The 26,023-nt window shown below is 42.9% G+C and overlaps 1 protein-coding gene across 1 annotated transcript in view; it reads left to right on the top strand.

Moving 5' to 3' along the window:
- Nucleotides 1-26,023, top strand: part of wwc3 (WWC family member 3) — a 187,234-nt gene that overhangs the window by 85,539 nt on the left and 75,672 nt on the right. The window contains exons 3-5 of the mRNA XM_043700448.2: nt 11,722-11,925; nt 13,288-13,364; nt 18,336-18,415. Of these exons, the coding sequence (XP_043556383.2) occupies nt 11,722-11,925; nt 13,288-13,364; nt 18,336-18,415 (361 nt within the window). The remainder of the gene's footprint in view (nt 1-11,721; nt 11,926-13,287; nt 13,365-18,335; nt 18,416-26,023) is intronic.

Genomic DNA, 26,023 nt, shown 5'->3' with positions numbered 1-26,023 from the left:
GCAAGGAATATTCACGTAACTCCTGGCCCAATGACTAGATGTGCCTCTATTGCTCAAGACATTCCTGATTGTGATGGAGAATGTTTCAGCTTCTCAAATGGAAGTGGTTGAGGACAACAGATTGGATATTTTCTCAACACGTTCTCTTCTCCTTTAATGTACTTTATCAACAAGTCAGTCAGTCACTTTTGAAATACAATCTCTCTCCACTTGTCCTTAGAATCCCTTTTGCCTGATTCTGTAATGAGCCAGATAAGCGATAAGAACTGATAAAGACATATTTCCAGAATTTACTGAACCCTAGCCATCATTATCCAGAATTAGATTACAGCTCCTTTTAAAATGTGTTTTCTTTTCCCCAAGCATCGGTATCATTTGTGCTAATCTTTTATTACGTTGGGAATCTATCAAGCATTTTGTTATCTTGCACAACAGCCTGTGTTTGTCAAAACATTACTGAAAAGGGCATGTTAAATACCATCATATATATATATCAAAGTCTGAATAGGTTTAATTACCTCAGGATGGGTGGGGGAAAGTTCAGATAATTCCACTGCATGGTAAAATCCTATACTGGTATTCATCTAAAGGCCATCGCATTGTGGTATTGAACTTACTTGGAACCCTGACTTGGAACTTTTGATTGGATTCCAGTAACAGTAACTGGGTCGCAGTTCCAACTTGATGAATGAGTTGGAGGTGGTGGTTGGTGTATGGGTGGGATGGAAGGACAGGTAGAGTCTTGCACTGTGCCTCACTGTGTTGACTTGCGGGCCTGTGAAATCTTACATCAACGTTTGCCTCGTCACCGGGAGTTGGGAGGTGTATGGATTCCCTCTACTGGCTGCAGTCATGCCCAGCATTCAGGTAGATGGTTGGCATTTTCGGAGATCAAGCATCTTAGTCCTGAGGTATTTCTGCAGGAGTTCTTCAGAGTAGTGTTCAAGGCTCTACACCTTCAGCTGCTCCATCACTGACCTTCCCTTCACCATATGTGGGGACATTTACTGATGTTCAGCATGATTTGCAAATCCACAGAAACTGATGTGGGCACTGTGCCCATGGGGTGGGGAGGGGAAGGGGTGTTGGGCAGCATTCAGACTTGGGCTAATATGTGGCAAGTAACAGTTGTGTCTCCGAAGTGCCTGGTAATGACCATCTCCAAGAAGAGAGAATCTAACTGTCTCCCATGACCTTCAATGGCAGAATCATCACTGAATTCTCCATCTCAACATATTGGGGATTACCATTGACCAGAAGCTGAACCAGACCAGCTATGTAAATACCACAGGAGGTAAAGGCCAGACATTCTGTGATAGTAATTCACCTCCAGACTCTAAAGCCTACCAGTATTTATTAGGCATGAGACATGAGTGTGATGGAATACTCCCCACTTGTCTGAATGAATGCAGCTCTTGAGGAGCTCATCCACCTTAAATGTTGACTTCCTCAAACACAATGACAGTGTGTGCTCTCTGAGACCAGGGCTCTGATGCCTCTCATAATCATCCCATTTCTAACCCTGAGCCACTTCTCCTTGATGCACTGCTTTACTCGGTGATGCCATCAGTTTTTGAGTTGACCAATAGTGTACTTGGACTTGCACAGAAGCAGGATTAGAAAGCTCCCATCAATATTCTCAATTATCAAACCTCCTTTAAACGTGTTGCAACTGGTAAGGAAAGCATTAATTAACGAGACACCATGATATTTAAATTGGAATGACAGATTTAAGATAGCAACAGCAGTTTTTTTTTTCAAATTATCTGACACATGCTTCTAACATAAGTTAAGCCGTCACTGTCTTCTCCAGACTGGTGAGCATTAACTGTAATGCATTTGTATTGCATATACACAAAGCTGGAGCAATTCACTGAAGCAGTTATTCTCTTCTTCACTGCATCATAGATCACAATCCTCTTTAGTTTAACAGTGACACAGCGTTCATTGCAATAGCATTCACTACATTTTCCCCATATTGTAGCTACGGAACATGTGCAGTTTTGAGTTAGAAATTCCATATTCATTTTCAAGGAATTCATTGCTTCCAGTGATTTCAAGTTTTCCTGGCTGCTAAAGAGTTGGGTATTCCTTTGCTAAAGGTTTAAGACTTTTCTTTCTGTTTTGCAGCCTCTTCCCCTGCTCCCTTTTGATTGTGTCCTTATCTGTTGCTCATGTCCATGTCAGCTTGCAGCCTCCCCTTTTTCCTGTTCGCCCAATGCCCCACTCCAGGTCACAACTCCCAGACCCAGGTCATGATAGCCCCCACCTCCGAAGACCTGGAGCCAGCGCAGGGCATCCCTGAAGATCCAAAGCCCGGTTCAGTGTGCCACCTTCTGGTTTCTGGCCCAGACCTGGCTTAATGCTCCTACACTTCAAGGCCAGGAGTCAGCAAGGTGCAATTCCCTCCCTCAGGCCTGGCCTTGGCTCAAGGCAACTCCCACCCCTCCACCCAGATTCTGCCCAGTGCACCCCTTCTTCAATGTTCCTGGAGATCCCTTTGTTACAGCATTGTGGGTGTCCCTCCACTCCAAATGCTGGCTGAGCCTGTGACACCCACATCTCATGAAAGAACAGGAAGTATCTGCTCCCACATTGACAACTTTCAGAGGAAGCAAATGTGCCCTTACACAAAAGTTCTGTTCCTGACAGCTTGCACATACTCAGATAGATATTGCTACTCTTTGTCACAGAATTACCTTGTTACCCACTCATTCATTCCTACCTCGTTACATTTGTGCATAACCAGTCATCCGCTTCCACACCTAACTTGTATAAACACTTGCTACTGATGTCCAGGAGTAGATAATCTTGGTAGCTATGTAAGTTGTGAAAGGTGTTTCTTTGGTTTTGACAATGTTGCTTGTTCGGGCAAGGGTCTTGCAGAAGTTCATTCTTAACTTAATCCATGCAGCTTGCTTCCATTTTGAGAACATGTGTGAGTTGGAAATATTTAATTAAGTAACAATTCTAATCTATTGCTTGCAGGGAGAAATTGGGAGCAATGCATTTGCAAGACACCATTTAAAAAAAAAATCTTACAGCTAGTGTACACCAAATGATCAAAAGAATCACCTTGGTTTTACCTAAAGGGAGTCAAAATACAAAAAAATGTAGGGATAATAATCCAGATGTGTAGAGCCTTGATTAGCTTCCATCTAGAATCTTATGGCCAGTTTCAGGACTGAAACTTGTGCATCCTTTACAGAAGTACACTTCAGTTTCAGCAGGAGGAGTAAAAAGAGTAAATTATGAAGGCCTGTTGCACAAACATGGTTTTTATTTCCTTGGGTTGAGAGCGTTAAGAAGTGATGTACTTAAAGTATTTAAACGTATTTGACAAAGCTGATACCGAGAAATCCAGATCAGAATCTTAAAATCGCGCTCGGCCATTCAGGAACGGCATAAGGAAGTACTCAAGGAATCTAGGACATTTCTCCCGCAGGGCCAATTGACAACTTATAAACTGAGATTGATGGATTTATCTTGGATAAGAACAATGGTAAATGAGTGGCTAAATTATGTTGGAGGTACACCTCTGGCCAGGTTCTAATATATTGGAGTAGGTTTGATGGGCAGAATGGTTTCCTCCTGCTGTTGGGTTTACCTTTCACAATATAGCAGTGACTGACTTCTATAATCCTTCATTGTCTACAAAGCACTTGAACGTCCTCAGGTTGTGAAAAATGCTGTATAAATTCGAGTAGAGGTTTATGAAGTCATCCAAGGCGTGGATAGGGTGAAGAGACAAGGTCTTTTTCCCAGGGTAGGGGAGTTCGAAACTAGAGAGTGTAGGTTTAGGGTGAGAGGGGAGAGATTTAAAAAGGACCGAAGGGGCAACTTTTTCACACACAGGGTGGCACGTGTATGGAATGAGCTGCCAGAGGAAGTGGTGGAGGCTGGTACAATTGCAACATTTAAAAGACATCTGGATGGATACATGAATAGGTAAGGTTTGGAGGGATATGGGCCAAATGCTGGCAAATGGAACTATGCAGGTTTGGGATGTCTGGAAGGTGTGGACAAGTTGGACTGAAGGGTCTGTTTCTGCGCTGTATGACTCTGACGCTAAGTTGATAGCATCACAGGTTAAGGAGATCAACTGGTTGCCTTGAGTGTTTCAGATGGAAGTGCAGGAGGAACCATTGATTTCATGTTGCTTTCTGCACCTACCCTTCTGCACCCATGACCGTCTCAATTTTGGGGTCATATCCTCGGTATTTCATCCCGTTCACCGTCACTTGTCAGTTCTGGAAGGGAGCTTTGTGTCACCTACAGTCTGGAGTGTCTCCCATTGTCTCCAGTGGCCAGCCTGATTTCAGGGTTATAACACAAAGAAAGAAATGAGCCACAAACAAATGTCAGCGGTAGCACATCCAACCTCATGGGATTGAGATTGAATCTGATCGATATTATATCTCCCCACCCTGGCCCCTATCACCCTTCAACCTCTTAGTGACTCGTCTCGGTTTGAAAATTTTCTATTAAATCCCAGCCTCAGCGGCTTTTTGGAGAGGGGATTACAGATTTTGTGTACCTTTTAGTGTGAAGAAGTTGACATTCCTGAGTGGCTTAGTTTTACATAAACACTGGAAGAGATCATTCCTTTGCTTAGCCTACCAATCATAATCATCATTACCTCAATTAGATAATCCCTAACCCTTTAAAATGCGAGAAAGTATACAGTGTCCGCAACCTGTCCCCTCAATTTAACTCTTTTAGGCTAATTGTCATTTTGATGCATTGGCATTGGCCCCCTCTCAAAGACCAGTGCAGTGTGCACTTCCTGAGCCCAGAACTGAGTACAGCTCCACAGATGGAGTCTAACCAAAGCTCTGTACAGCTGGAGCATAACTTTCATCTCTTTATATTTCAGTGCTCTTGAGATAAAGGCCAACATTCCATTCTTGCTTTGGAATTTTATTTTAAATCCGTCCAATGTTTTCGGTGAACAACCCCATTTCAGAATGCCATTTGCTGCAATGTGTCTCATGTTGCCGTAGAAACACTCATCCTCACTTATAGAAGAAAATAAGCGCTCAACTCAGCTGAACTGGTAATTTATTTATTTGTGTGAAGAGTTCAAAGTTTTTACAGTAAGAAACATAACTCTCAGTATATGGAAGTAATTAAAAGACGGGTTGTATTAGCTTATCGCTCCAAGGCTGAGCTGACTCACCCTGTCGAGTGCTGAGAGAGCCTTTGGTGGTTAACTGTGACCCCAACCACGATCAGATACATATATTCATGTTGCAACTTTAAAATCTGACCTTCTGAGTCGGTGATACTGAAGTTTTTGTGTATCACAGTTCCTTTAGTGGCTAAAGTACTCTATCTTTTTCTTCAAATACCTCACGTTACCAGCCCGGACTGGAGTTGATCCAACCTTTGATTCGCCAAGAAAATAAAGCTAGTCTTTCAATTAATCGAGAATACTGACTCAGTGGTTAGCACTGCTGTTCTCACAATGCCAGAGACCCAGGTTCAATTCCACCCTCAGGCAACTGTGCAACCCCCCCCACAGACATTATCCTCGAATCTGCACTGATTTCCTCTCACGGTCCCAAGATGTGCAGGTTAGGTGGATTGGCCATGCTAAGTTACCCCATAGTGTCCAGGGATGTGCAGGCTTGGTGGATTAGTCATGGAAAAGGCAGGGTTACAGGAATAGGGTAGGGGGTTGCGTCTGGATGGGATGCTCTTTGGAGAGTTGGAATGGACCCGAGGGGCTGAATGGCCTGCTTCCACGAACTAGGGATTCTGTGAAGGCAAAACGCATCCTAACCTGTCACTGGTACATTTTGCCTTCCATTACTATGCAGAAGGGAAGTTGCCTCTTGTATCAGCACATTGACCTTGAACAAACTGTGGCCCTAAACTTGAGGTCCAGCAAAAATGTTAATGTTATGCTGTTTCAGTGTGTTGTGTTTTATGCCAGGCTGACAGTGGAGTGTATTGCTTTCAAAATAGAGTCCACTGAGCTGTTTGACAAGGAAGTACAAGCAGTCTTTCTTTCCATTCTCTTTAAGGTTTGATATGGACAGAAATGCGTAGCACACAACCAAAATACCTTGTGCAAGCTCCTTACAAACTCTTAGTGAAAGATATCCTCCATTGTGACATTTTTGAGACTTGCTTTATTATTTTGTACATGAGTACAAACCTCCTCCTTACTGTTACTAATGGTGTAAGATATGGGGAGAAACACCATTCATAGAAAGAAAATACTCGCCCTGTTTCTGTGACTGGTCTGATTTACTGGATCTGAATGGCATAAACTCTGTCTGTTTCATAGAAACATACAACATAGAAAAGCACAGAACAATACAGGCCCTTCGGCTCACGATGTTGTGCCGAAGATTAGTCCTAATCTAAAATAAAATAACCTAACCTACACCCTCCTCAATTCACTGCTGTCCATATGCATATCCGACAGTCACTTAACTATCCCTAATGACTCTGCTTCCAACACCACCGCTGGCAACGCATTCCACGAGCTCACAACTCTCTGCGGTAAAGAACCTACCTCTGACGTCTCTTCTATACCTTCCTCTTAAAACTATGACCCCTCGGGGCTGTCAATCCTGCCCTGGGGAAACGTCTCTGGCTATTGACTCTATCCATGCCTCTCATTACCTTGTACACCTCGATCAGGTCACCTCTCTTCCTCCTCCGCTCCAGAGAGAAAAGTCCAAGCTCAGTCAATCCCTCTCATAAGACAAGCCCTCCAGTCCAGGCAGCATCCTGGTAAACCTCCTTTGCACCCTGTCCAAAGCCTCCACATCTTTCAATTATAGGGCGACCAGAACTGGGCACAATATTCCAAGTGTGGTCTCACCAGGGTTTTGTAGAGCTGTAGCAAACCTCACGGCTCTTAAACTCGATCCCCCTGTTAATGAAAGCCAAAACGCCATATGCTTTTTTAGCAACCAAATCCACTTGGGTGGCAACTTTGAGGGATCTATGTACTTGAACATCAAGATCCCAGTGCTCCTCCACACTGCCAAGAATTCTGTCTTTAATCCTATATTCAGCATTTGAGTTCGACCTTCCAAAATGCATCACTTCGCATTTATCCAGGTTGAACTCCATCTGCCATTTTTCAGCCCAGCTCTGCATCCTGTCTATGTCATGCTGCAGCCTGCAACAGCCCTCGATACTATCGACGGCACCTCCAACCTTTGTGTCATCGGCAAATTTACTAATCCATCCCTCAACCTCCTCATCCAAGTCATTTATAAAAACTACAAAGAGCAGAGGCCCAAGAACAGAGCCCTGCAGGACACCACTCAACACTGACCTCCAGACAGAATACTTTCCATCTACAACCACTCTCTGTCTTCTGTCAGCCAACCAATTCTGAATCCAGACAGCCAAATTCCCTGTATCCCATAACTCCTGACTTTATGGGAAACCTTATCAAATGCTGAGGTCCAGATACACCACATCCACTGCTTGACCTTTGTCAACCTGTCTCGTCACCTCCTCAAGAAACCCAATAAGATTTGTGAAGCATGACTTGCCCCTCAAAGCCATTCTGCCTACCTTTAATCATGCTATGCTTTTCCAAATAGTCATAAACCTATCCCTCAGAATTCTTTCCAAAACCTTGCTGACCACAGATGTAAGACACTGGTCTGTAATTGCCAGGGATTTCCCTATTCCCCTTCTTGAAAAGAGGAACAACATTCGCCTCCCTCCAATCCTCTGTTATGACTCCCGTGGAGAGTGAGGAAGCAAAGATCTTTGCCAGCGGCTTAGCAACCTCCTTTCTCACTACCTGGAGTAACCTCGGATATATCTGATCTGGCCCTGGGAACTTATTAGTCTTAATGTTTGCCAAAATTTCCTGCACATCAATTTCAATCTGTTCAAGCCTGTTTCCTCGCTCCTTAAAGTTTTCATTCACAACCATATCCCTTTCCTTAATGAAAACCAAAGCAAAAAACTAATTTAGGGCTTCTATATCTGCTCAGACTCCATGCACAAGTTCCCTCCTGTATCCCTTCTCCCTGATCATTCTCTTATTCCTCATGTATGAGTAAAATGCCTTTGGGTTCTCCCTAATCCTTCCTGCCAAACCTTTTCATGCCCCCTCCTGGCTCTCCTCAGTCCATTTCTGAGCTCCTTTCTGGTAAGCCTGTAATCCTGTAAAGCTGTGCTAGACCCTTGCTTCCTCCACCTCACATAAGCTGCCTTCTTCCTTTTGATGAGAAGCTCCTCTGTTCTCGTCATCCAAGGCTCCTTAATCTTGCCCCTTACCTGTCTCAGAGGATCAAATTTATGCATCACTCGCAACACCTGCACCTTAAACAGTCTCCACATGTCTGCTGTGCCCTTTCTGTGGAACATTTGCTCCCAGTTTGTACTTCCCAACTCCTGCCTGATGGCGTCATAATTTCCTTTTCCCCAATTAAATATCTTCCCATGGTATCTGCTCCTCTCCCTCTCCATGGCTATGGTAACTGTGAGGCAGTTATGGTCCCTGTCACCAATGTTCTCCCACCGTGAGATCTGACACCTGTCCTAGCTCATTGCCAAGCATCAAATCCAAAATGGCCTCTTCCCTCGTCAGCTTGTCTACATATTGAGTAAGGAAACCCTCCTGAACACACCTGACAAAAACAGCTCCATCCAAACCATCTGCACTAAGGATGTTCCCGTCAATATTGGGAAAAAGCAGCCCTGCTATGTCTGCACTTTTCCAAAATCTGCTAGCCTATGAGTTCTTCGATTTCTCTACTGCTATTAGGGGGTCTGTAGAAAACCCCCAACAAGATGGCTGCTCTCTTGCTGTTCCTAACTTCCACCCATACTGACTCAGTGGACAAACCTTACTTTTCTACCTTCATTTCTGTAGCTGTGATGCACTCCCTGATTAGCAATGCTACATCCCCTCCTCTTCTTTCCCCACACCCTGTTCTTTTTAAATGTTCTAAACCCTGGAACATCTAGCAACCAATTCTGCCCCTGTGAAACCCACAGGGGTTTCTGGTCTTCCCCAGTTGTATTAAAAAAGGACAACTCTCTTCAGTCGCATCCCACCAGACAACACCCGTTAAGCCAGCTGTGGTTGGTTTCTCTCCTATGATATACCCTTGAGAGTAATCACTGAGAATCTCAAGCTTAAGTGTAAACTTGCCCTCAACAACTCTCTTTTCCCTTTCTACCCTCCAACGAGGCAATTGAGCATGTTGGGCTCACACTGCTTCTCCCCCATTGCCACCTCTATACTTTTCCAAAGCAGCCAACTAGCCATTTTAAGAATTGAGGGATTTTTAAAAAAAATGCCAAGCATGTGTGAGTAGGGTTGCACATTGAGTCTGGAATTCCCAGCGTCCTGACACTGCAGGAGTGAACACATCGGACTAATGAAAGCCTATGTGTGTGAGTCGGTCCATGGAGCAACACTTTGGTGCTGTAATTCCTAATGGACTGCACTGGAGTTTATGCTTAACGTAGGCTTCCTCTGATCTAACTCCATCGTGGTATCCTTTGATTTTAATGATATTCTTTTGTTCCTTTTGTCCTCAGGCTGGCAAATAGCTAAATATTGCTGTGTGCTGAATGTACACGAGTCAAAGCAATGCAAGCAAGCTGTATGTGCTGATCACCGTATAGGGGAAACAGTGAGAATCAAGTTCCACTAAGGTGGTGGATCTTAACTTTGCTATTAGTTGACGTATAATTGTTTCCAGCACTTAGGAAGATCGAAGCAGGCCATTCAACCCTTTTGAGCTGCAAGATTAGATTGTGATTGACTTTATTTCAACTCCATCCCCTCCTCTCTCCCTTTTGGTTTTCTGTTGGCATTGAACAAAAATCGATCAATCTTGCATCATGCAGTGCGCAGAGACAAAAACAGAAATTGCTGGAAAAGCTCAGCAGATCTGGCAGCATCAATGGAGAGAAATCAGGGTTAATGCTCGGGTTGGGTGACCCGTTTTTCAGAACGGGCTTCTCTCCACAGATGCTGCCAGACCTGCTGAGCTTTTCCAGCAACTTCTCTTTTTGTCTCTGATTTACAGCACCCGCGATTCTTTCAGGCTCCCTCCCCATTGGTGGTGTAAAAGGTAATGGTAATTCTGGATGTCTGAGCAACCTACCTACCCACCCACCCCAAAACTAAATCTCATTGTGTCCAATGTTGTGAGTTTTGTCTTGTTTCAGGACATTCTCCTACAGCGCACACATGGCTGTCTTTGCAAGGAACACTTGCTTCCTTTTTCTAGGATGTTAAAAATCACATAACACCAGGTTATAGTCCAACAGGTTTATTTGAAAATATTAGCATTCGGAGTGCTGCTCCTAATGATCCACTCGCCTTCATTTTACCACAAACCGTCAATGATGTTAAACTGCCAAAAAAAAATGGACTCGTCACTGTTATATCAAAGATGACTCCCATCCCTACCGAGTCATCTCTACGGTGACTAGATATTTCAACATTTGTCTGAGCTGGACTCTAGACTTCATTGCTACCTGGAAAATGCTGCTACAGTGCTTGGGGCAGTGCTGCGGTCAGTTTGTCCCATTCTCTTCTGTAGTACTGCTCAGCAAATGTTTCTGCTGCTCAGACGCACCCCAAACCTCCATCTGTGACCCAGCTTCGACAGTGCCAGGTATTGCTCCTTTGCTTTCAGTTAAAGATGCTGTTGACTGCTCACCATCAACTTCCTTGTCATTGTGAGTGAAGACCCTAGGGTTGAGCTGCCCTTCTGTGTGTCGTCATGATGTGGAGGAGCTGGTGTTGGACTGGTGTGGACAAAGTTAATGCCAGTCCTTCCAAGTAAACCAGTTGGATTATAATCCGGTGTTGTGTGTTTTCTTTTGGCTTTTGTGTAGCGGCCTGGCACCGAAATGGGGGTGATCTGTCAGCATCAAAATGTGGGATTGCATTAAAGTAGCAATAATACAAGTCTAGAACCATATTATTGACAAACAAGGCATTAGTATGTCCCTACTGGAAAGGCAGTGGGGTGAATGGTTAGATTATAGGCTGACTTTGGAGAAAATTATCTTCCTTTAATTATATTTCTATTTATAGTTTTTTTTACGATTGGTCATATCTCGTATATGTTGGAGATATTTGTATGGTTAGCAATTTTTTTAAATGCCAATTCCAATTAAATTACAGTGTGGATGACTGCGTGTGGGGTGCATTTATTTATCTGCACCTGGTTTCTTCCTTTCATGAATGTCCAGGATGTGGGTGTCACTGGCAAGACAGACCTTTATTTTCCCCTCCCTAATTGTCCCGGAGAAACTCCTGCAGATTGTGTGGTGAAGGTACTCCCACAGTGCTGGGGAGTTCCAGGATATAGACCCAGTGATGATGAAGGAGTGAGCAATGATTGGTTTGAGCACAGGGCTGGAGCAGACAAGGAGGCCAGACATATTTATTTATGTAGTCAGATTTTGAAAGAAAAAACATGTCCATGATTGACACCCAAAGAAGTCCAGTGGTACATATGTTTTTTTGAAAGCAGATCATCTCCGAAATATGTGAAGTGACTAAAAGCAGGCAAGTTTTGCAAATGATCAATGCTTCCTTTGTGAATGCCTTGCTGCTGATTAATGAATCATATGTGAGCTTGTGTGGTGGAATGTAGCCTTGAATGAGAGGGAGAAAAATATCACGATGGGCTGTTAAGTTGCACTGAAACTTTTAAGGGAAGGGCCGAGTCTTTTCCAGAACTGACAAAGTTTATCGCCCTGCAGAGATCACGCAGATCGAAGACCCCAGGGCACAATGGCGGCGGGAGCAGGAGCGTATGCTGAAGGAATATTTGGTGGTGGCTCAGGAAGCTCTGAATGCCAAGAAGGAGATCTACCAGGTGAAAAAGCAGCGCCTGGAGCTGGCCCAGGAGGAGTATCAACAACTGCACGACCTGTGTGAGAATGATAGCATTTCTCACGTCAGCTGTAAGTGCCTGTGACAAGTTTCTTCTATCTCGTGGCACGCTTTTCTGGGTTTGCAACCTTTCAAGCCAGTTTCACACAGGATCAGAGTTTTAAAAATCTCAGATGCAATCTTGTCCGAGTTTAGGCCAAGCTGCCCACCCCAATCAGTGTGAGTTCAAAACAGCCAGCCCTTCCATATTGGGTATTTAACGAATTTGTTGCTGGTTGGAAAATTGGTCTTCTCCCAATTTTATACCAACCCCCCCCCCCCCCCCCCGCAACCTCCCCGCCCTCTCAACCACATACTCTCGCCTGCTGGCATTCCTGAATTTGTTATTTGACTCTGTGGAGCTGCTGAGAATTGGAAATACTCACCCCAGCTGCAGCCAGCCACTGGCTGGAATGTTGAGGTCTGCTGCTTAAACAGCAGCATGACTCAAGCTCAGCAAGTTCAGATTAGCACTGCAAAGGTACCAAGGTAGCCATTTCATGTGTTAACACGTGGCCTTTGATTTTTGTTTTATTTTTGGGTCTGTTAACCCGTAGTGTACTTACTGAAGTCAGCTGTCTGGCCCTGCTCCCACTTACCAAGGTCCCGTCACTAATCAGTTAACTCCCCAGTAATGTACAGGTATTGGGTGTTCATTGCCAGCAGTAGAGAGAGGCTTTCAGCATGAAATTTGGGAAGGGTTTGGATTCAAATAATTGATTTTCGCCCTTTTGGGCCAGATTCACAGTTCTCTTCCCCCCCTTCCCCAGTGCAGACCTAGGGCTGCAGGCAAAATCTGGCTTGGCTTCAGTATTTTAGTTTTGCCACATTGCTGAAGAAAGTAAGTTCTGAAGACGCACCCTGTCTCCTTCATTTTTAAGCTTTTTCTTTCCTCCATTTCCTCTAAAACCACACGCTGAGCTCTGATGATGTCTCCGAAGAAATGGTTTGCATATCCAATACTATGCTGGACAAAGACCATCTATCCAGCCAATCCCATATCAACATAAGGCCTTGTGTTTCATGATACAGACACTGTGCTATGCATTATACATCAAAATGTTCGTTACTGCTAGTCCGTAGTGCTGATTTTGACTGATGGAGCCAATGGTGGAGTGGGTCATGATCCCTCCCCTCAATTATCTTGAGGTCAGCTACTTGGCCTTTTGGATGACGTGACTCCATTCGTTCACTGCCTTTGACCCTCTGACGTTGGCCATCAGACTGGACACATCAGTGTTAACGCTTCTGCTCCTGCCCAATTGTCAGGGCACTTCCTGCAGGTCAGCTGCACCAACCACCTTGCTGCTGCATGGAGCCCAATAGGTTTGATTATTATGGGAGCTTTTCATTTCTGTTGATTGGTTACAAATTCCTGATTTTTGTCTTCACAGCTTACTCAGGTTCATCCTCCAACACAAAGTATAACCCTGACCAGATCAAAGCTGAGATAGCAAGTCGAAGAGAGGGGGTAAGTAAGGTTCTGAATTTGACTGTGACCACATTAGGCTTGAGCAAACTGACCTGCTGGGCTAGATTGTAGATGGTTGAAGTTTTATACTGATACAGAACTTTTGCAATGCTATAATGCTGAGTAAATACTGCAACGAGACAGGCTGGAATCACACTGCATGCTTCACAGTATTTAAAGAGGTGAGAAGAATGTTTGTAGGAATTATAAGTCACTTAAGTGACATTTTCTAATGCAGAGTTACTGGGGTTTTGACAAAGGGAGTGTTTCTAAAACAACTGTTCGAAATAACAGCAATAAGTCCAAGCCAACATCAATTTGTAAAAGAAAAGCAAAATATACTAGGGTGGGGGATTTCAGGACGAGAGGATATATTTTTAAGGTGATAGGATCAAAATTTTAAAAAGACATGAGAGACAATTTTTTTTATATGCTGAGTGTGGTTAGTGTGTGGAATGAACTGCCAGAGGAAGTGGTGGATGCAGGCACAGTTACGACATTTAAAAGACATTTTGATAAGTACATGAATAAGAAAGGTTTGGAGGGATAGGGAGGTATCCCACAGGGAGGTAGGACTAGTTTAGTTTGGGATTATGGTCAATATGGACTGGTTGGACCGAAGGGACTGTTTCCATGCTGTCTGAGTCTACATTAACTGTTGATACTGGATAACCAACATTAAACACAACAGTAAAGTGCAAGAAATGCTCTGCAGAACTCACTTTCTCCCTTCATTTGGGAAGCTCCCTCTCGATTTCAGTAGGACCCAGAAGTGAAAGGCTCCGTATTGAAGGTTGGATTTTCAGCACTGAATAGCCAGTGATCTCAATTGTAGCTGAAACCAGAGGGAGCAGAGATTGAGTCAGATTTAAAATTGAGCATTTTCGTGTTCCATTCCAGTGTGTGTGATGTGACCATTTGGAAACGAGCTCTGGATGAGGACCAGTGGTGTGACTGAGATCCAAAGAACTGAGATTCTAGTTCTGGGGAATCGCATTTTAGAGGCCTTGGAGAAAGAGTTAGGGGAGCCAGGGCTCAATTGTGTTGAGATATGATGGAAGCTGTGGTGTGGTTCGCCTTTTCAACAGAGAGGTTTAATAGCGTAGCTCGCAGTTTGGAAGATTTGCGAAGAATGAAGATAGTGGAATTATTTTTACTGGCTTTGGTGACCAAAAGAGAGAGTTTTAAGGTAAATATGAAAAGAACCAAAACTGAAACGAGGATTTTTTTTTTTAACATGTACAGCACAGAAACAGACCCCTTGGTCCAACTCGTCCATGCAGACCAGATATCCCAACCCAATCTAGTCCCACCTGCCAGCACCCGGCCCATATCCCTCCAAACCCTTCCTATTCATATGCCCATTCAGATGCCTTTTAAATGTTGCAATTGTACCAGCCTCCACCACTTCCTCTAATTTGGGATACTTTGCCTGAAAGGTAGTGGGAGCAATTATGTGTGATTTTCCAAAAGGGAATTGGTTTAATACTTGAAAAGGAGGAATTTGAAAGACTATGGGAAATGGGAGGGTGGTGTCCAAGGGATTAAGGAGTTGCTGCAGTGTTAGTGCAAGATTCACCAAGGAACAGAAAGCAGAAAATAGCGGTGAAAATTATTTTTCTAAGCTATGAGAGCTATGTGCTTATCAATATTGGGATCAGTGGTCTTTTTTTGTTAATTCAAGTGACTTGGACTGGTTATAATTTCAAAATTTTCAAGTAATACAGAACTTAGAATGTAGTAAACAGTGAGGAGGTTAGTAAAAATGTGCACTTTGTTGAAATGACAGTACAAATGGCTGATGAAATCACACAGTGAGCTGATGTGGTTTAGTGGGAGGAAGGAATACGGTGAAACAAAATCATACAATTCAAAAGAGCCTGCAAGAGAGAGATCTGGGAGTATGTGCATAAATATTTGAGAGTGACAGGAAAAGATTGAGAAGACTGTTTCTTTTAAAAAAGCATGTGGGTTTCTTGAGAGTATACACAGAGGCCCAGAGAACAGGGAAGGTCTGGATAACACACTTCAGTAAGGAAGCCAAGGTTTGTGGAACACGTAGAAGAGAGTTATGAGAACAGTACATGGGATGAGGGAATTTGAGAGGCTAAAGCTGCCGGATTTCTTCCCCTTTTGAAGAAAGGTTTTCAGAATGCGTTTTAATAGAGGTCCTCAAAATGTTTTGAATGTGGGGGAACTGTTTGCTGCAGTAGCAGAGTCAGTAATCAGAGGATGCAGGTTGAAGGTAGTTGCTGAAAGAACCTGTGGATAGATGAGTTGATAGGTTCTTACACAGTGAGTTGTTGAAATCTGCCTGAATGGGCGATGGTAGCAGATCAATAATAACTTTCAAATCTAAATTGGATATGTACTTAAGGGAAAAAATAAATTGCAGGGCCATGGGGAAGCTGCAAGTGAGTGCAGCTATCAAAGAGCTTGGCAGAGGCACAGTGACCTGAATGACTACCTCCTTTGTTGGAATCTCTGGATTCTGTGTCTCCAGAGATGGGCTTACTGAGACTGCCAGTTTACCATTGAGGAAATAAGAGTTCTCATTTTCAACTGCTCTTAGGATTATATGCAATCTGAGATTGAATGAATGATTGAATGAATGAATGAAAAGGAATAGATTTGCTAAACGTTAAAGGCAACAGTTTATACAGCAGCTCAAGCTCACACTAACACATCTCTAAATTCAGTGTTCCAGCACAAGTAACTTCTTTCACACTGGTTGGCTAACTAATATATTGCTGATCATTAAGGGAATCTCTCTACATTACATTACACAGTCCAACTGATGTGAAACAAGCTTAAGAAATGTCTGTTTTTTTCAAAAAAATAAAGGCTTGTAATGTACAAATACGGGTGGAATTGTGTGCCTTGGTTTAACTCTGAGAAATCGTAAATCTTGTGCAATGTAAGATGTTAGGAGAAAGTGAGGACTGCAGGTGCTGGAGATCAGAGTCGAGAGTTGTGGTGCTGGAAAAGCAGCAGGTCAGGCAGCATCCGAGGAGTAGGAGAGTCGATGTTTTGAGCATAAGCCCTTCATCAGGAATGTGACATGTTGTCCAGTTTGCTGGCTGAATTGCAATTCTAGCTGGACTTTGATTTTTCTGAATGACTATTATAGACATAGCTTCTTTTTTCAAACACCAGCACATAGTTGCGCACTTTTCTTTATTTTTTTCATTTTTTCTGCCTTTATATTCTCTTTGGTTTATTTTTCAGTGTTATAAGATGGCACCAGAGAGTGGTGACATTATACAACACTTTTCAATGTAATTTGTAACAAACTACTGTGAAAAGTGCTGTATAGTGTCAATAAATAAATAAACATATTTCAATAAAATGCATATATAGTGTGCATGTACACCTATGTTTTGAATGGCAGCTTTTGACTGGCTTCAGCACTTTATCCCACAGACCCAACTCTTTTCTACCAAGCTCCCAGTCTGTATTCAAGACAAAAAAACTATAGGTGTTGAAAGTCAAGGTAGACAAGCAGGAGGCTGGAAGAACACAGCAAGCCAGGCAGCATCAGGAGGTGCAGAAGGGAGTAGGGTAAAGAGACAAGATCTTTTCCCTGTGGTGGGGGAGTCAGAACTAGAGGGCATAGGTTTAGGCTGAGGGGGTAAAGATTAAAACGGCACCTTAGGGGTAACTTTTTCACATAGAGGGTGGTGTGTGTATGGAGGAGGAAGTGGTGGAGGCTGGTACAATTACAGCATTGAAAAAGCATCTGAATGGGTATATGAATAGGAAGGGTTTAGAGGGATATGAGCCAAGTGCTGACAAATGGGACTAGATTAGGTTAGGATATCTGGTCGGCATGCATGAGTTGGACCGAAGGGTCTGTTTCCGTGCTGTACATCTGACTCTAAGCCAGTGTTTCAGGTATAACCCTCTTCAGGACTGGGGTTGGGTGTAAAGGGAGCTGCAGATAAGCGGGGAGGGATAGGGTTGGGGGATGGAGGGGGGTGTAGGGTGGTGAGGCAGGGATAGGTGAAGACCTGTGGGGGCCATTTTAATTCCCCTTTTCAATATGACCATTCTCTGCCTTCTCCATTGCCATAGAACATCAGACCATAAATTGGAGGGACAACACCTCATCTTCTGCCTGGGCAGCCTACTCGAAGTTGAGTTCTCCAAGTTCAAATAACCTCCCTTCCAATCGCCTGACTCCGTTCTATTCCTCTGATCAACCCTTCCTTCCCACTACCACCAGATTCATTCCTGTCATCGACCAACCAGGTCGTACCCTCTACCCTTCACCAATCACTACCCCTTCGGTCTTATCTGCAGCTCCCCTTACACCCACCCCCAGTCCTGAAGAAGGGTTACACCTGAAACGTTGACTTATCTACCTCCAGATGCAGCCTAGCTTGCTGTGTTCTTCCAGCCTTCTGCTTGTCTCCCTTTCTGTATTGGTCTTTTATGGCATTATTTCAACGCAAACTTCGGAAAAGTGACGTTACCCATGAGGAAAAATGAACTTGTGTGTAGCCCCACAAGTGATGCCAAAAGGAACAATCCCTGATGTTGGTTGTATTAACTGGTTGTTGTTAGTGAGGTGGGATAGATGCCAGTGCTTGTATTATTTTGCCCCTCCCAATCTCAGCTTGAAACTTGCCAGCCTCTATGTTGACAGAAACTCTGAAATCAGGACTGAACATTTATAAAGAAGGCTATTGCTCATTCTGAGTGGCCTAACTCTACATTTTTAATGAAGGTGACTTTGCCTTTTTGCTGTTGACTGCTTTTTGAGATCATGAGCAAGGAATGAAATCCACACTGTTACACGGCATCATGCCACTGACTAAACACTAACCCATCCACTGGAACAGTTGGCATGATTTGCCCGTCAGTCTGATGGATTGTGTTTAATTCGTATAATCTGAATTTAAATGACTGGTTACTGTTAGTTGTTGAGATCTGCCTGCATTTATTGGAAGTGACTTGCTTTGTTATTAGGTTTCCAGATTGAAAAGGGAGTTGGCACAGATGAAGGAGGAGTTGCAGTACAAGGAAAAAGGCGTAGAGACGCTACAGGAGTAAGTGTGATAATCGTATGTTTTTAAAAAAAAATGTTTTAATGTACTATTTTGTCATTCCCAAATTGAGCATTTTTAAATTGTGCATTTTGTTTTAACTGTTTGGTTCTTATTCACTCATACAAGACCACAATATTGTCTGTATGCAAGTGATTAGAACAATGTGAGGAAATACATTCAGCGTTTTCAATTCTTTGCGTATTGGGTACAAGTTGCACATATGTGTCAGATTATTAAGCACAAACTGTTTAACCTTTTTGTCAATGAATACTCTTTCTTAAATTTGCAACATACTCTGCTTACAAGTTTGTCAACATTTGGTAAAATAACTCTCATTGCGGTGCTGGACGTGTCAGTTTTCAATCAATAACTTCAAGGTAAGGCATTAGTGATCATATTGATGACACGGTGGAAGTGAGTTGACACATACTTGCTGGAAAGCATGCGTATGATTTATAAAAGTGAAACGTGAGTGCCAGGAAACAAAGCTGAACATCATCATAAATTGTAATTTCCTCCTTACTCTCGGATGAAGTTTGATTTAAGATGCTGTTTGCTGTCTGCTTTTGTTTTGCGTGTCGATTTCCCATCTCACTTACTGAACAAATACTTTTGTGGGTTTGCAAATCAGAACTGTCCTCCAAAGTGGCAACTTTTTAAAATGTTTGAAATTAATCCTGAAACTTCCTATTTCAGTGTCAGGAAAGTAGCAGATGTTCATTTTGATGGTTTTCCAGAACATGCACTTAGTTTCTTATGGAACAGAGGCGATTGTGGATCCTGGAACACATTTCCATAACTGGGACTATGAGCTGGATAGTAGCAACCTGCTAATGGGCCTGGAGCTTGATGGGAATTGCTGTCCAGGCGGTTTTGTTTTAAGTGATCCTCGAGTAGGACAGGCCAAGCGCTCAACTTGCTCTTCGGTGTTTAACTCTGAGAAAGAATCATTCCACAGGCATTACATCTTTTGTGTAAATTAAGGCCTGCTTTACTTTGGCATCTGTGAGGGATGCCAGAGAATAGACATCTCAAATTCTGATATTGCCATCGAATCTTGCACAGGATTGTGCACGTGATGTCTGAGCTGTTACACTTTGCTTCCATTTTACACTTTCAAAACAATACTGAGTGCAAAGTGTATCTATTTCTTTCTCCCCTTTCGTAAAGCCCCACACCTCCAACCCATGCTGACTGGTTTGCAGGGTTTTCTGTTGTCTAATCTGCTGGTCTTGCCGGGGGGACGTTCCCTGTATTTGACTTAATAATCGGTCTTCCCCATGAATCTCAGATGAACATTCTTTACTGCATTTAGTTACATGTTTTTATGTCCTTTAACATTTCTCAAATTTTAGAACTAGTTTAGAAAGGAGTATAAAGCGATTAAGTGCGTGACTGAGTGTATCATATCCCGCAAAATTATGGAAAGGAAATGAAATTTCTAGGCTGGTATGTAGGGTGTGCATTAACCGTTTGATTTAATTCATTATTGTCATCACATGTACCAAGCTACCCTGAAAAGTTTTGTTTTGTGTGCTTTACAGGCAGATCATATCATACAAAGTACATTAGGGTCATGGGACAGAGCAAAGAATACCATGTTACAGCTGCAGAAAAGACGCATAGAGAGCGAGATCAATGTTAAATTTAAAATTAATGTAACTGTAATTAGGAATGATGTTAAATATCCAACAACAGAGTAGGATTGGGAAAGGTGATGTTATCACTGGACTGTTAACCCGGATAATGTTCTGTGGACCTGGGTTTGAATCCCACCATGGCAGATGGTGGAATTTGAATTCAGTAACTATCTGGAATTAGGAATCTAATGATGACCATGACTCCATTGTCGATTGTCAGGAAAAACCCGACTGGTTCACTAACCTCCTGTATGGAAGGAAACTGCTGATCTTACCTGGTCTGGCCTACATGTGACTCCAGACCGACAGCAATGTGGTTGACTCTTAACAGCCTCCTGGGTAATTAGGGATGGGCAATAAACGCTGCCTAGCCAGCGATGCCCTCATTCTGTCAATGAATAAAGGTGTAGCTTTTTGTTGAGAGAGGGAAGGGTTTCTTTGTACTGTGTGTCAGATTCAATCAAGGGTTTGCTGCTCCAGTGCAGAATGAATCCTGACTTGGATTAGATTTTGGTAAAAAGTAAATGGTTGGCCTACTTGTAAGGAAGATATTGGTGAGCCGGGACCACAGGATAATTAGGCTCAGTGAAAGAACAGAGCAGGGTAACAATAATTTGATTCTGGATCAGTGGTGCTGGAAGAGCACAGCAATTCAGGCAGCATCCGAGGACAGGCAAAATCGGGTGCTGCCTGAATTACTGTGCTCTTCCAGCACCACTGATCCAGAATCTTGTTTCCAGCATCTGCAGTCATTGTTTTTACCTCGTTAACAATAATTTGAGAAGAAGGAAAAGCAGTAGTAAATGAAAGGGACATCTGCCAAATTAACTGGAAGAGGCAGTTGCCCAGTCGCTGTGTAGATCAGGAAATAGTCAAACTAGAGAGCGAATGAACAAACAAACCAGTTTGCTGAATTCTGGGCTTCCACAAACAAATGGACAGATTAGACCAAATTCGATAGCGCTGTTAGTAGAGAAGGAATTCTGAAAAAAGATTAAAAACACCGCAAAGAGAAATCGCAAGTGAAGTGTGAGAGAAAAGGAGCAAAATGCTTTAAAGGTAAGAAAGTTTCTTTTGTTGTATTCATTCTGAGATGCGAATTGAGGTAGGGTTGCTGGAAGATGAACAAACAGTAAAGCAATGGTGAAAAAAACTACTCGAATATTCAGCATTTGAAGTCAAAAGGAAGGTGGATCTTAAAATGGAGGATATGTTAAACAAGAGACAATTGACTGAGAGATTCTATTCAAAGATTCCAGTTACCAAACCACTGAGGATTGACTGTTTACGTCCAGAACTAACAGGAAAGCAGCAGAAAAGAGGCTATGACTGTCTTTTCTAAACTTCAGTGAATGGGAAATGTCTGCCAGAGAACTGGGGGATGTCAAATATGATCTGACTCTACAAAAGAAGACAGATGAGAAAGGACATTCTTGGTCACTAGGATTACTTCAGTATGTAAGCTGCCAGTCAGGAGTATGGGTTGAAGTTATGAAGCAAGAAAAGACACTTGAGTTGACCTTGTTTGGAGGGATGTGCAGATTTCTAAAGGGATCTTGAATTTGACCAATTTCCATGTAAACATTTGAATATTTAATCAAGTGGAACAGTTGTGGTTATATGGATTTTCCAAAAAGCATTTCACAAGGGACTCCATAAGGATCCTGTGACTCAAATGATGGTGCAGTATGTTAAGGGAACGTGAATCGTGGAGATGCAGAAGGAAGCCATTTGTCCCAATATGTCTGCACAGGCTCTTCAAATGACCATCATTACCCAGGACCACTCTCCAATTTTTCCCCTTACTCTTGCACATTATTTTTATCCAAATATTCATCCAATACCCTCTGAATGCCTCAGTTGAACTACCACACTTCCAGGGAGTCGTTTCACACTGATGGTACGAGAAACAATTTTTCTCATCTTTCATGTGCCTCTTTTGCAAATCACTTTAAATCTGGTTAAATCTCAGCTGTCTGGTCCTTTATCCTTTTCAGAGTGGAAACAGTTCCTCCATCGACTCTACCCAACTCCCTCAAGATTTCGGGAACCCATATCAGATCTCCTCTCTGTCGTCTTCTCTCCAAAGAGAAAATTCCCAACTTGTTTAATCTATCCATCTAACTGAAGTTTCTCATTCCTGGAACCAGTCTTGTAAATCACTTCTGTGCTCTCTCCAGCACATTCACATCTTTCCTATAAGATGGAACCCACAACTGTGCACAATACTCCAGCTGGGGTCTAACAAGTGTCTTACACAAGTTCAAAAGCACCTCCTCGTTCTTGTACTCTGTGACCATACAAAATAAGCCAAGGACAATGTATGCTTTATGAACTTTTCTCTTCACCTGTCCCTCCACCTTCAGTGATCTGTACACGTATACGTCCAGGTCCCTCTGCTCCTGCACCCCTTTAGAATTGTACCCCTTACTTTATATTGCCTTACAATGTTCTTCTGACCAACGCTTATACTTCTCTGCATAGAATCTCATCTCCCACTCCTCCAACTTGTCTATCACTCTTTGAAGTTCTACACTGTCCTGATTACAGGTTACAGTTCTTCCAAGTTTTGTGCCATTGAAGTTGTCCCCTGCAGACCAAGATCTAAGTCAGTAGTATTCATCAGGAGAAGCAAAGGCCCCAATACAAACCCCTGGGGAACTCCACTGCAAACCTGCCTTAAGCCTGAAAAATATTCATTGACTGTTACACTCTGTTTCCAATTACTCTGTCAAACCTGCATCCACATTTATACCATAACTATTATTTCCCCCTCGGATCTGCTGTGTGGTGCAGTGTCAAATGCTTTCTGGATGTCCAAATACACCAACAGTCATTCTCTCACCAAACCTTTCTCTTACCTCTTCAAAAAAAGCCAGTGTGTTTATTAAAATGATTTCTCCTTCAGAAATCCATTCTGAAAACTCCTTGAAAGTTACAATGAATGGTGTACCATGGATACCTGTGTTTGTGTCAATTCAGTATTTGTGTAAACTTTGTATTTGGGAGCACAGAGAACCATTTTGAAATCTGTTGACAAAGCAAAATTAGGAGACGAGAGAAATCACAACTATTGAAAGACTGGTGGAGAGGATAGCAAGGTGGGCAGATAAGTGGGAGATAGTTTCTCTCCTCTAAACTGTATGATGTTAAATATCCAGAAAATAGCAACGGTGAATGGAAATGTTTGTTAAATAGTATGTAGCAGACACCTTGATTATGTGGACTTATAGAACAGAAAAATAAATTTTGATCATTAGTTTTGTATACAGAGACATCAGTTATAAAACTGTCACATTACGGCTGTACAGGACATTGGTTAGGTCACTTTTGAAATGCTGTGTGCAGTTGTGGTCTCCCTGCTTTCGGAAGGATGTTGTGAAACTTGAAAGGATGCACAAAAAATTTACAAGGATGTTGGCAGGGTTGAAGGGTTTGTACTATAGGGAGAGGCTGAATAGGCTGGGGCTGGTTTCCCTGGAGCATCGGAGGCTGAGGGGTGACCTTATAGAGGTTTATAAAATCATGAGGGGCATGGCTAGGGTAAGTAGACAAGGCCTTATTCGCAAGGTGGGGAAGTCCAGAACTAGAGGGCATAGGTTTAGGGTGAGAGGGGAAAGATTTAAGAGACGTAAAGGAAAAGTGTTTGACACAGGGTGGCACAGTGGCTCAGTAGTTAGCACTGCTGCCTCAGCGCCAGGGACCCGGGTTTGATTCCAGCCTCAGGCGACTGTCTGTGTGGAGTTTGCACATTCTCCCCGTGCCTGTGTGTGGATTTCCTCCGGTTTCCTCGCACAATCCAAAAGATGTGCAGGTCAGGTGAGTTGGCCCTGCTAAATTGCCCGTAGTGTTAGGTGCATTAGTCAGGGGTAAATATAGGGTAGGGAGATGACTCTGGATGGGTTACTCTTCGGAGGGTCGGTGTGGACTTGTTGGGCCGAAGGGCCTGTTTCCAAACTGCTGGGAATCTAATCTAACCACTGAGGGTGGTGCGTGTATGGAATGAGCTACCAGAAGAATTGATGGAGGATAGTACAATAAAAGTTGAAAGGCATCTGGATGGTTGAATGAACAGGAAGAATTTAGAGGGATATGGGCCAAGTGCTGGCAAATGGGACCAGATTAATTTAGTATATCTGGTCGACATGGACTAGATGGACTGAACAGTGTGTTTCCGTGCTGTATAACTCTATGACTTTGTAAGACGATACTGAATTTATAGGAACTCATTGGCTCATATGAATGTAGTATTAGGTTCAGTGACACCAACTTGTGAAGTTTAGTTTTCCAAACTATGCTGGATATAAACTGCTTTGTAATTAGCTTAATACCCATCAATATTTGTATGTATTGCATGACACCATCACTTTATTTTCCAAAGCCTCAGTGATACTGAGAAAAGAATGTAGCTTGCAGAGGCAGATTTTTGTTTTTCACTTGGAGGCATTTACCAAACCTCCGGGAGGGCCACATTGTCTCTCACATGGAAAACTGTTTTGATTGTCTGTCTGCCGGGCAGATTGAGCATTAGTCCTCACATATTTTGTAAAAAAAAAAATACTGCGAATGGTGGTAATCTGAAAAGAACAGTGATTGCCGGAGAACCTCCGCAGGTCTGACAGCGTCTGTGCCGAGAAATAGAGTTAAAGTTTCGAGACCAGGGTGATTCTTCTTCACTTCTGTTCTGTGTCTGATTGAGGATTAGTCGTCCTGTGACATATGAAAATGAGGATCAATAACAGACTGGGCCTCACCGTTCACCCTGAACCGACAATATGTTACACACCTTTGTGGCATCTGTACAATTTTTTCAGTGCTGGTCTTTGTTTTTTTTTCTCTCTAACATTAACTTTATTTGGGGTCTGGCAAGTGTTCTTGAATGGAACGAGTGATTTTTGGGATCAGTGGTTTTCAAAGCTGTCAATATCTGGGGATTTCCACACCACATGGTCTATATCTGCTCTAGACTAATTAATAAAGATCGCTTGTTATGAATAAACACCACCTCCATTACTCTTGTATCGTCCACTCTGTTTACCAAGCTTTTGGTCACCTAACGCAATTTGTCCTCTTTTGACTTTGTGTCAATTTTTATCTGATTCCATTCCTGCAAAGTTCCTGGAGTGTTTTGGCATTGGAAAGGTGCTGTGTGAATGTACTTCATCGTTGTTCCATTTTGGTTTTGAAAATAATTAGTGTAGAATGTATGTTTCTGGAACATTTGAGGTTTAGGAATTGTTTGAATATTGGGAGTTAAACTTTCCTACCAACCACAGGATTGGTTCCTGCACCGTCGCAAATGAATTAGTGATGTACGTAGTTATGTTTGGTTTGCGTAGACAGGGGCAGTTGTTGCAATCCAAAAGCAAAGCGTTATGCAGAATGCTTTGACATGATGAGGTGCAGCTAAGTTATTATGTGCTATTAATTGTTCCAGTTTGGCAATGCTCTGCTTATGGTTGGACAGCAAATTGCAAGAATCAGACTCAACATTTTAAAGCAACATTGTATCTCGTTTTAGGCATGGCATAACCCAGCTCTCGCAATTACTCTGAATTATAATTTCTCTCCCACCTTAGAAAGGGCAAGTTAACATGTCAGCTTGTGGCGTGCATGCCAACTACGCGTTCATCAGCAGTAAAAAAAAGCACAGCAGGAGAATCGACGTTTCGGGCCCGAATTCTGATGAAGGGCTTTGGCCTGAAACGTCGAGTCACCTGCTCCTCAGATGCTGCCTGACCCGCTGTGCTCTCCCAGCCCCACACTCTCAACTCTGATCTCCAGCATCTGCAGGCCTCAGCTTCTCCTAACTTATTTTGTGTCTTCAATGTTGTAAACCATCCCAGGGTATTTTAGTGGAGTATAATGAGACAAAATTGGCACTAACCCATGCAAAAGATGTTCGGAAAGTTGACCAAAATCTTGCTGTAAAGAAGTATTAAGGTGAATGTCTTAATGAAAAAATATA

This window comes from Chiloscyllium plagiosum, unplaced genomic scaffold (genome assembly GCF_037043375.1).
Source record: "Chiloscyllium plagiosum isolate Xiang-an unplaced genomic scaffold, Cpla_swu_hap1 HiC_scaffold_12, whole genome shotgun sequence".
NCBI classification, from domain to species: Eukaryota; Metazoa; Chordata; class Chondrichthyes; order Orectolobiformes; family Hemiscylliidae; genus Chiloscyllium; species Chiloscyllium plagiosum.
The sequence above is the reverse complement of the archived record's forward strand: the minus strand, read 5'-3'. Positions and strand labels throughout refer to the sequence as shown.